The sequence below is a fragment of the Tachysurus fulvidraco genome, chromosome 6, assembly GCF_022655615.1.
Source record: "Tachysurus fulvidraco isolate hzauxx_2018 chromosome 6, HZAU_PFXX_2.0, whole genome shotgun sequence".
In the NCBI taxonomy this organism is placed as follows: Eukaryota; Metazoa; Chordata; class Actinopteri; order Siluriformes; family Bagridae; genus Tachysurus; species Tachysurus fulvidraco.
The window spans coordinates 5,483,564-5,495,382 of NC_062523.1; the positions used below are offsets into that span (position 1 = coordinate 5,483,564).

Below are 11,819 nucleotides of genomic sequence, written 5' to 3' on the forward strand. Positions count from 1 at the left end.
AGAACGGTACCTTGAGATGGAGAGTCTTTTTTCTCAACTGGCAGCACTGTGGACTTTGTTGGCTCAGGAGATGCCTTCTTCACCACAGTTGGAACTTTAAATAAAAGTATGCCCGTGTCACAAACAAGATTTTTTTATTATACACGAACAGCTTTCCAAAAACTATACAAGAAGAAGAACACCTAAAATCCTATTGTATTAAGAACAAAGAAGAAGAGATGAAGTGGAAAAAAAAAAAACACAGGACATGAATGCCAACACAGTACCTTGAGGTGGAGAGACTTTTTTCTTAAATGACTCCACCATTGGGTTTGGTGACTCGACTGTTGCCTTCTCCTTCACAGTTGGCTCTTTGAACAAAATCATGCCAATGACACAGTCAAGAATTGATATTATGCATGGAAACATGTGCTGAATTGCAAAAATTCCATAGTACACATGAAGAGGAACACAACAAATGATACATCGAATATTGTGTTAAGTTTCTTAATATTCACGGATGTTAAGGATCATGATAAGGGATCAAGAATTGATATTATGTGCTGCAAATGCACATAACATTACAAATTAACATCTAGCCATCTCAAGACAAAAAGAAAAGAAATGGAAGCCCAAACATTTAGTACCTTGTGGTGCAGAGACTTTTTGTGGTGTCACTGTTGCTTTTGGTGCCTCAGGTGCTGGATTCATCTCATCAACTGGCACTTTAAATAAAAGCAAGTAATTGTCACAATCAAAAAATAAGACAAGCATTTTGGTACTGCAGTTTAAAAAATGGACCTTATACTTTATTAAATAAAAATTGAAGAATTTTGTTTGGTAGTTTCTATATATATACAAAACCAAGAGTGATGAAATATTTGAATAATATAACTTTACAAAACAAAAGAAGAACATAAGATAATTTGGTTTGCCTACTCGGCAAGCAGTGCAAGACAATACAAAGAACACTTTGTATAAAGTGTGTAAAGAGTGTAAATATTCCAAAGATGGCACATGTAAAAGTACCTATTTCAGACATTTTAAGCTCTTTCTTCAATTTAATGTCCTTTTCTTTGGGTATTACTTTTGTCGTTTGTGACACATCACTCTTCAGCACCAAGTCTGGAAGCTTTTTATCATCTTTTACAACACCAGACGTCTCAGAATTTGTTTCCGAATGCATCTTTTGTATAATTGGTTCAGCCTTAATTTCTGGGATCTTGTCCTTTGTTACTGTTTCTTGAGATGGCAAAGTAAATTTCCTCAATGAATCCTCTGCTATAAAAACTTGTTCATCAACAGACGCCTTCTTTTCCACGTAAACGTCATAAGCCTCTTCAGGTTGACATAGAATGCCGTCACTTTTGTATGAAAGTTCTTCATTTGAATCCACTTGCTCCACTTCGGTGATCTCAGTTTCAGCAGAAATGTCCGCTGTGTGTAAAGTTTGTTCAATTCTCTTTGGAGCAGCGTAGACTTTAAAGATGAAAGAAGTTGTAAGATTGTACAACGTGGCAAAAGAAGAAAAAGATTTAAACACACATGCAAAAAATTATGAAGGAAAAAATACAGCCCCATATGTGCACTTAGTTTTTCATTATATTTGAGACATTAATGAACTTAAATTAAGTATTTCAATACTTGCCAATCTAATACGCCATATAATATTTTACTTTCATCATTTATACATATAACCAACTTGTCCCTGCCAATTATTTATTGATCTATCTTACTATATATTTAAACAAATCCTAAACAGAAAGCCATCCAGATCACACATACCTTTGGTAGGAGCAGTCTGTTTCTGAGTTTTAGCCACTTTCTCATATGGCACTTCTGTAATATTAACTTTAGCTACTTCTAGACAAGTTTCCTCAGGACAGTACTGAATATTATCACTTTTATATGATGGTTCTTTTGAAATTACTGCCTCCACAAATGAGATCTCTTCAGTTTTCATAGATATGTCCACTGTAAGACGAGTCTTTGATAACTCTTCTAAAACTTTCTTGGAAGGTGCAATGTCTTTAAAGATACAACATTGAAACTGTAATTTTACCATATGGCATTGTGGAAAATATATTTAACAACATGTTTCACTGTGTAATGTATAAATATGGTTTATCAATTGAAAAGCAAAATAGGTATAACTCTGATACAAGAATATTTTTTGTCCTTTTTTTTATATATATAAATTGAATAGGGATATATTTCTTAAACAGATATAGATTCAGTTGCAGACTTTTAATAAAACTAATTATAGCATGAAAAACCCTCAGGACCAACCAAGCATACCTCTGGCTGGGACCAGTTCTGCCCTTTTTTGAGGTTTAGCTTCAGGAAGTGTTTCTTGAGTTTTAACTTCAGATGGTTTCAACATACTGTATTCAGCCTCATAAGATTTGTTCTCAGTTTCATACATGATTTCCTTTGCCACTGTTTTCTTATCTTGACTTTGTTGAACTCCTTTTGGAGCTGCTAAGAGTATAAAGATGCAAAAAATTGAGGATTTTACAATGTTGAAATAGAAAGACTAATATTCATTAACTGATTAAAAATGAAGATAATGTACTACTTTTCTATAAGTAGATTTTATATTAGTATATCCTGTATCTTAAAATGTATAGGGCTACTTTTCTTTTTAGCCTTTCACATTATATGTAATGTTTAATTACTGGACATTTACTGAGTAAATAGTATTTTTTTTTTTGCATATGAGTACCAGTTTTCTCTACTAAAATGTGTTTAATTTGGTTCATTTGTAGTGGAAATATTTATCCTACTATAATATTGTTAAAATGCACATTACTTGTTTAAACATGTGCAAGTTGATTAGACCTAACGCTCAAGACCTTGCAAGCATACCTTTGGAAGGAGCAACTTTCATTTCAGTTTGAGGTTTCCTCACCAGCTCATTCTCAATCGGCACTTTAATTTCCTGTTTAATTTGTACCCCCTTCAGTGAAGTCTCCATAGATTGATATGACAGACTATCACTTTCATATGAGATTTCCTGTCCTGAAATCACTTCTTGTGTTACAGATATTTCCTCTAATTTCTTAGATATTTCAATTGTTCCATATTGATTTTGTTCAACTCTGTTTAAAGCTGCAAATACATGAAAAAAAATTCATTCATAAGATTCATAAGATTCCACCATCTGATGGTGTCAGAAGCATGCTTTAAAAAACAGACATTTAAACATTACACATATAAGATGTGTTCTGCTTATAAGATCAGTACCATTACATATGCTGAAGTAAACACACAGTGTTACAGACATAACACATAATCCAAGAAGTATGTTTGGGTAAGATATTAAAGACAAACCCCAACGATCAACCTTTGCATTACCTGTGGTAGGAACTATTTCAATCTCCGTTTGAGGTTGAGGCACAGGTGCTTCCTCAGTTGGAACTTCTGGATATTTAAGTTCAACCACTTTGTAATAGTATCAGACAAAAAAGACAAGTTTTAAGATCAGTAATAGATCAGAAAAGATAAAAAGACATGATGAGGGTGTTTGAGGGTGTACAAATGGGCATAAAACATGTGTAAGTTTTTTTTAATGAAAATGATACCTCTCTTTGGGGGAGACTTCTGTTTAGGAACAGGTGTCAGGATGGGTTCAGGTTTTGCCAGAGGCAGCTCTTGGAGACTTTGGGTTAGTTCTTGTGCTGCTTTAGGAGCTTCTATAAATACTGTCTCGGTTCTAGAGTCTGGTTTTTGAATGAGTGGAGACACAGGTGTAGACTCTATAGCCAGTGAGTCTTCAACCAGCTTTCTAGAGGCGGGTGTAAGTTCTGCCTTTTTCACTTCAAGCAGAACAGGTGAAGTCTCATGTTTTGCAAGTGCAGACTCTTGTTTTTTAGTTGGCTCAGCTTCTAGTGCTGCAGAAAATTCCTGTTTAGGCTTTGGCACCCTTGGAAGTTCTGGAGCAACTGATGTTACAAGGTCTGATTTTTTATCTGGTTCTATCTTTGGCGTTTCTGTTGTCTGCACCACCTCATGAGCTTGGAAAGAAGATATATTGGTTATACTTACACAGATAAAGGAGACAATGACACTTTCATGTCTATAATACCTCAGAGACCAGTAAAAGATTAAGATTAAGAAATTTAACATTTGGACAAGGAACTTTGGACAATACAAATGTTCCCTTTATAGTAATAAAGGTTTCTGACACAAAAAAAAGACATAACATAACATAACATAACATAACATAACATAACATAACATAATATAACATAACATAACATAAAGTACCAAAAACCAAATGCACAGATCTATTACAATTTCACAATTGTTTCCTTCTGACAGTTACCTTTCAATTGTGTAATGGCTGATTTCTGAGGTAAAATCTCCTCGTGCTTTGTAGTTAATTGTGGTAATGCTTCTGGCTTCTTAGGAGCATCTGGTTCTTTTAACAAACATTCAAAGTAAGAAAAGACTGAAAAAACATTTGAATGACTAAAGAAACCGCACATAAACGGACAAAAGCAATAAGGAACAGGAAATGTTTTTTTACACAGATTTAACAAATACACTTCATAAGCATATGATGAAAAAGTATGAGTATGACAAAAACATGAAGACAAACAGAAATGGACAGACAGATGGATGAACAGGCAGACAAGAACATACTCTACTAAGGCAGCTGACACAATACCTGTTATTAGTGTGGGCTCAGGTTTCTTTGTAAATAAAATCATAGTTTCAGGTTTTAGCTCTGGCTTCGCTGTAGCGTTTGCTTCAGGGATAGGTTCTGGTCTTAGCTCTGGCTTCAGTGTAGCTTTCATCTCAGGTTTAGGTTCTGCCTTCAGTGGAGCTTTTGGCTCAGGTTTAGGCTCAGGTTTAGGTTCTGCCTTCAGTTGAGCTTTTGGCTCAGGTTTAGGCCCTCGCTTCTGTGTAGCTTTTGGTTCGGGTTTTGGCTCAGGTTTAGTTTCTGGCTTCTGTGTAGCTTTTGGTTTGGGTTTAGGCTCTGGCTTGGCTACAGCTACTGGTACCACTTTAGGTTCAGTTGGCAGTTTGTGCATAGGTGGCTCAGTTGCTGCAGGATTTAGGACATATTTATATAAGACAGAGAATTGTTAGCGTCTACTAAGATGGGACTAACAGACAACACTTAGTTTCAAGAATTTAAACATAGTAAAGATTTGTAAACAAGGAAATTATAACACAAATTACATTATACAATCCATACAATCAATATTAATATGCAAAGAAGATTTAGTAAAAACAATGATTACAAGCAGATTTTTATATTTGCCATATGTAAACATTTCACATTTGAAGAATCTACATCAATGAAGAATCTGGATAGCAAATTATGGGAACAAAGATAAGGCCAAATAAGTTGAATACCTTTGGGTGTAGGTTGCTGTTTTGACTCAGCGACAATTGTTACTGGGACTGTTTCCTCCACAGACATGACTTCAGGTTCTAAAAAATACAGTAAAAATCTCAATTAAAATGAGAAATACATCAGTGATAACGGGACATAATGAGGGTATGGACATTTTCTTACTGTTTTGAGGTTTTTCTTCAGTTGTTTGTACAACCATTTTGGGTACAATTTCTTCAACTGGTTTCTTCTCTTCTGATAGAAAACAAATAAATATTGATATGACAAAAATATGAGTACATTGCTCAGTGTCCTTTAATGGCATAGCATATAGTGCATCATATGTGGGGTTTTGGATTACATAACTGATGATAAAACAATTTAATTAGTCAGAGTAACATAGCAATAATTGACATACTGCTTACAATACATATAGATGATGAGGACAAACAAATGAAATAATTTCAACAGGACAGAAGAGAGATTACACACGGCATGGAGGAAGTAGCTAACCATTAAGCTCTCAGTTAGTGATATGGTAGCCATGGTATACCTTTAGTTGATGCAACTTCATGAATTACTCTTTCTTCATGCACTGTCCAACTCTTATACTCTACCAAACCAAAATGAAGTGTGCCAAGAACACAAAAGGGTGGAAGAGAAGCAAGGATGAGTGAATAAAAAAGAAATAAGTGTAGCCATTTTAAAGTTTATATAAGTTATATATAAGTTCTGTAACATAACTCTGCCTGAGCTAGTCACAGACTGAATGAATAACTAATATAAGTGAATTTGTGATGACATGAACACATATTGCCTTCTTGGTTATTATTATTAGTTTAAAGCTTTGAACAGACATGATTTGTTGAAGAATAAGCGATGGAAATCTTATTAGGATGAGAATGGAATATTATAAAGAGTAATCAGGTTAAAGATTAAGTAACATTAAAAATAGTACCTGTCACTTCAGTCTTTTCTTCATAATGATAATATTCTCTTGACTCATCTTTTGAGTAGGAAAAATTTTGAGATAAGTTAAATTATTTTAAACTGAATTGCATTGGTTGAAAATCAGTTGTAAAATGACTTGTAAAGTCCTACCTTTAATACTAATCATAGATGACACCTCGGGCACTTGTATTGATGTATCTGTCAAATCTAAATATATTGAGAATTTTTGTCTTATTTTATTGTTTGGATTATTATTGTTTGCAGAATTATTTATGAACTAAGAAACTCTGTTGCTAAATATCAAAATACTCACCATAAGAAATTGTTCCTAGATCAATGTCTGTGAAAGGATGTAAAATATTGTTACTGGGAATCAGAGCCCAAATCACTGAAGGTTATTAATGGTATGCTAAACACATTAACGCTATTGGAAGATTTAATTACTACCTTTGCCTGACAGGTACAGCTCAGCTGTACTTTTAGCTTCACCAATGGGCTCCAGTCTCGCAATCACTGAGTATACGCCTAAAACATTATTAAAGAAGATAATTGAGTTTAACTCAATTGATTAAGATATACATTGAAACTAAATGATCTTCAATTGCACACACCTTCATCCTCAGATGTGACATTATGGATGATCATAAAATGACATCGTCCCTCACGTTGGAAGGAATATTTTAGACTCTCTTTAAGTTCCCATGAGTCTTTATACCATGTGACAACTGCATTGTCAAATGACAACTCACACTCAAAAGTCGCAGTCTGGCGTTCCTTCACGACAATATTTTGAATGCGCTTAGTGAACTGTATTTGATCAGCTGTAAATAAGATGTGATTTGAATAATTGTTTTATTATTGAAAAAACAGAGCAAAAAAACTTTCTTCCATCATTTCTGTTTTAGTTAGGCCACCAGGGTTCATGGAGTTCAAGAATTAGTATGGAGAAGAGAGAACATCTGTGTATGTAAGAGATTAGTGTAGGAGTCAAAATTAGTGCTCTAAAAAGACATTTTTGTGATCTGACTGTTCACACCATAAAGCCTGGTTCATTGGCATTAGAATTGTAGGTGCTGAGTGGAGGTTGGGCACAATGTTACCTGAATCATATGATGAAGGTTTATTATTTAAATATTAATGTTCAGTTATTTTATTTACTAGGAATGTAGTGGTAACTGCTGTAAATTAAGTTATAACAATGTTATACTGTCTGTTTCACCATCACCATCTTGGCCTGAAATATGCACAGTTTTAAAATAAACCAGTGAATAGTTGTCATAGGATAGGAAAGAATGAAAGCAGTGGTACTGATATGCCCAGTGAAGTAGAATCTCTTTGTTAAAAATAAAGAATCCAAGAATGTTGTGGACAATAACTGATCATATTTCAGGCTGCCATTATGGTCATGGGCATTATACAATCATAACAGAAGAAGGAAACTGACTCCAGTCTTGTGCCAAATGGTGTGTTTAACCATGTGGTCTTCCTTCAATCCCATTATTAAGTGGTGTCGACAAAGTAAAGAAGTTGAGACCTCTTTGCAAATATTCAAGGGTGATATAAAACCAGAAAACGATGATCTAGATGGTCATTGCTTAGCATGTTAATGGCGTCTTTGCCTTCTTACCAAAAAGGCTTTCTCCCTGTGTCAAAAGTTGTAAAACTGTTGTAACAACAAATCCAGGTAATGGTAAAAAGACTTACCTGTGATTGACAATGTGGCACTGGAAATGTGTGGGCCACAGACAACACGGTAATTTCCCTGATCACTTGTCTGGACGTTCTTGATCTTTAACAAGTGGCGATCACCCACTACTTTAATGTCATATTTACTGCTGTTCTCAAGCTTCTTTGAGTCTTTGTACCAAGACAGTGTGATTTCTGGGTAGTTGATCTTAATTTCACATTCAAAGACAGCATCTGTATTAGCTTTAGTAGTTTGATCTTTGATGTCATTAAGCAGGGTAATGGGCTGAAAAAAGGAAATAAATACACATGGTTATCTGTATCAATAAATATATAAGTATACAGTAGTAAGTTAGAACTGAATGCTGAAAAATAATCTTACTTCAGTTTGTTCCATTCTTCTCTGCAAATCAGCAACAAGCCTAGCCAAATCCTCATCAGATTCTCTGCTATGTTCATGTTCCTAATAAAAAAAGAAAAAACAATTAATTAAATAAATAAAATTACCAAATATTATTATACAGTAAACAGAATCTATCCCGTAACAGTAATGAAACAGAAAAACATACCGGTCGTCCACTTTCTTGACCTGTCTCTTTTTTCAGTTGCTCAATGGCCTGAAGAAGGCCACGATAGTCTGTGATACCGTACATGCGAGCGTATTTCTCATACTCTTTTGGGTCTACATTTCTTAGCAGCTCAACAATGTCAATGTCTTTGTCCTCCTTTGGACTTTTCTGCTTTGATGGTGTCCTGAAAGTAAGTGTTTAATCCATATAAATATAATATTTACTTATTATATATTATATGTTCCAACATATATTTTTTAAATGCAATAGTCAAGTATACTGTATATATATATGGAGGGGATCAAATCTTAAACTTACTTCTTCAATTTTACTGCTTCAGGTGCAATCTCTTTCCTCTCATTAACAGTCAGATCAGTGCTGGATTCGATTTCTCCATGTTTGTTTGAAGCTACACATCTATACTGTCCAGCATCAGATTTAGTCACATCTCTGATTTCCAATTTGGCATCTTGGTCCTTCTGCACAATGGCAACGCGACCACCATGGGTCATCTGCCTCCATTTGCCCTTCATCCATTTCACACTAGGAATGGGATCACCGCCAACCTTGGCGATGAAGGTTGCAGTGCCCTCTGTAATATAGAAAATAACATACCCCTAAAATAAAATATGCACTTAAAAATAATAAAACAGTATGTTTCCGTGGAAATAACCACTTACTCTCTGTTATACGGACACTCTTAGGTTCATCAATGAAGAACAAGTTGTCTAGTTTCTGAGCAGGCTGAGGTGCTGAAGGTGCTGTTTGAGCTGCTGCAGGAACTGATCCCGCTGATTGTTAAAGAACAGCAGCAATGTCAGTGCAAAGAAATGGAAAAAGTGAATTAAATTGAAAACAACTGATTAAATCAACCTGTGTTCTAGTGTATGTATTTTTCAGGGGCCGTACTGATGTTGGAAACAAATGCTAAGGTAGAAATAATGATTTAGGAAGAAAGCTTTTTACAAGTAGAATACATTATTATTATTATTATTATTATTATTATTATTATTATTATTATTATTATTATTATTCATTCCTTCATTCATTTTCTACCACTTATCCGAACTTCTCGGGTCATGGGGAGCCTGTGCCTATCTCAGGTGTTATAGGGCATCAAGGCAGGATACACCCTGGACGGAGTGCCAACCCATCGCAGGGCACACACTTACACACTCATTCACTCACGCAATCACGGACAATTTTCCAGAGATGCCAATCAAACTACCATGCACGTCTTTGGACTGGGGGAGGAAACCGGAGTACCTGGAGGAAACCCGAGGCACGGGGAGAACATCTAAACTCCACACACACAAGGTGGAGGCGGGAATCGAACCCCCAACCCTGGAGGTGTGAGGCAAACGTGCTAACCTCTAAGCCACTGTGTCCCCCATTATTATTATTATTATTATTATTATTATTATTACTATTATAAATGTCACAAGAACATTCAGAGACATAGTCTAAGATTTAAAAAAGATAATTTAAAATAATTTTATTTAACAAAATGAGTGTAATGCATATTCACTATCCACAATATAAAATTCAAATCATACCTTTAATGGTGACCTTTGCCTTAGAGAAATCACTACCAGCATTGTTGGTTGCCTTGCACAGGTAGTCTCCTGCATCAGATCTGGATGCCTTGACAATTCTTAGTGTGGCAGTGCCATCCTCAAATGTGATCATTGAGTTAGCAGAGGAAATCACCTCTCTTCTGTCCTTCATCCATTGGATTGACAGTGGATGAGAGCCAGAAACATGGCAACTAAGACTAAGTCTCTCACCCTCGTTCACTGTAATAGGCTTAAGGGTCATATCAAAGGTTGGAGGCATTTGTTTTCCTTAATAAAAAAGACAATTCTTTTGTTAGCATTTCTGAAGAGACGTAATCAGACCAAACATATTACAGAGTAAAGTTAAATTTTCTCACTACAGCAAACGATGCAAAGAGGCCAAAATGCTAATAAAGATCTAGATCATCAATACAATGAATAAACAAAATTTTCTGTACCTGTAATGCTCATCACCACATTAAAGGATGCAGTACCAGCTTCATTAGAGGCACTGCAAGTATATGTGCCACTATCTGATGTCTGGGAATTCTTAATGCATAACACAGCCACATTGCCAATGAAGGACATTTCACAGTTGTCAGAACTGGAAATTTGCTTGTTATCTTTGTACCAGCTAATAGACAGGGGCTGTGTCCCAGAAACACGGCTTTCAAGTTTCACCAATGTGCCCTCAGTCTCCTCAAAATGCTCTGAGGGCTTTTTAGTGAAGGTTGGTGGAATTTTCAATTCTGAAATCAAAACAGTACATATAACACTTTACTAAACAATCAGGACACACAGAAGTCCATGTCTTTCACAGATATTTTGGTGGCACATGAGTATTTTTATATCTCATTACAAGCCTTGCAAATATACATAGCAGAGTAACCTTATGCACCAGACACAATTTTCCCTCCTGAAGATACAGTATATGGATGTGAATTTTATTGGTAACATTTCCAACTATATTCCAAAAGATCTTAATGTAATATTTGTAAACAAACATCCTCTTCACAAATATTAACCATCATATACAGTATGTCATGAAAAATCCAGGAAAAACATTAGAAATGTGATGCAGTCCAAGGCAAAGTGGAGTTACTGTTACTACCCCAAAATTTATTATTTAATATAACTGTCCATCAAGAAGCGTTCCGTTCCTCTTATACTATATTGATTTCCTAGCATTTGTTTAGTTATCAAAGAACAAATATTTAAATAAAATATAAATATGAATTTATAAATATATCAAAAATAAATGTAAAGAATACCATTTGATATTTGCTACAGTTGCAGTTAATGTTTAGTCCGTTAAACAAGTTCTACAGCAGCAACAGTCATTCGCTCACATTTTCATGAAGACAAAAAAATAAAAACTCTAAAAGAGTTCAAACTCCTATAAAAATGACTGGATTTTGTGATGCATGGCACAAGGTACAGACACTAAGATTTGCACTAAAATCAGCTGGTATTCATGCTTTCCTCCGCTTTGATAAAAACCCCAGTCCCGGCTTTAGGAAAAGCAGACCTAAAGCATACTGCTGTCACAACCATGCTGCACCATGGTTATGGTATTCTTTGGTGATGTGCTTTTTTTTGTACCTAACATGCCTTTTGGATTTGGTCTCATCAGACCATAACACGTTTAGTTTGTATGTTTTTTATTTTTTCTTGTGAGAAAGGGCTTCCGTCTAGCCACCCTATCCCATAACTCAGACACGTGAAGAAAGG

General features: G+C 35.1%; 1 protein-coding gene across 10 annotated transcripts in view; it reads right to left on the bottom strand.

Moving 5' to 3' along the window:
• Window positions 1–11,819, bottom strand: part of ttn.1 (titin, tandem duplicate 1) — a 133,265-nt gene that overhangs the window by 91,125 nt on the left and 30,321 nt on the right. For 5 of the 10 annotated variants that reach the window (XM_047814457.1, XM_047814456.1, XM_047814455.1 and 2 more), the window contains 25 exons: window positions 10,547–10,837; window positions 10,089–10,376; window positions 9,213–9,323; window positions 8,851–9,124; window positions 8,533–8,716; window positions 8,346–8,426; window positions 7,982–8,249; window positions 6,889–7,098; window positions 6,725–6,802; window positions 6,591–6,617; window positions 6,428–6,484; window positions 6,285–6,332; window positions 5,510–5,581; window positions 5,347–5,424; window positions 4,652–5,032; window positions 4,307–4,402; window positions 3,564–3,995; window positions 3,337–3,423; window positions 2,848–3,090; window positions 2,278–2,460; window positions 1,765–2,007; window positions 1,009–1,458; window positions 627–704; window positions 267–350; window positions 11–94 (listed from right to left, as the gene is read on the bottom strand). In XM_047814457.1, the coding sequence (XP_047670413.1) occupies window positions 11–94; window positions 267–350; window positions 627–704; window positions 1,009–1,458; window positions 1,765–2,007; window positions 2,278–2,460; window positions 2,848–3,090; window positions 3,337–3,423; window positions 3,564–3,995; window positions 4,307–4,402; window positions 4,652–5,032; window positions 5,347–5,424; window positions 5,510–5,581; window positions 6,285–6,332; window positions 6,428–6,484; window positions 6,591–6,617; window positions 6,725–6,802; window positions 6,889–7,098; window positions 7,982–8,249; window positions 8,346–8,426; window positions 8,533–8,716; window positions 8,851–9,124; window positions 9,213–9,323; window positions 10,089–10,376; window positions 10,547–10,837 (4,428 nt within the window). The remainder of the gene's footprint in view (window positions 1–10; window positions 95–266; window positions 351–626; window positions 705–1,008; window positions 1,459–1,764; window positions 2,008–2,277; window positions 2,461–2,847; window positions 3,091–3,336; window positions 3,424–3,563; window positions 3,996–4,306; window positions 4,403–4,651; window positions 5,033–5,346; window positions 5,425–5,509; window positions 5,582–6,284; window positions 6,333–6,427; window positions 6,485–6,590; window positions 6,618–6,724; window positions 6,803–6,888; window positions 7,099–7,981; window positions 8,250–8,345; window positions 8,427–8,532; window positions 8,717–8,850; window positions 9,125–9,212; window positions 9,324–10,088; window positions 10,377–10,546; window positions 10,838–11,819) is intronic. The other 5 variants (XM_047814458.1, XM_047814454.1, XM_047814459.1 and 2 more) reach the window with 5 other exon arrangements.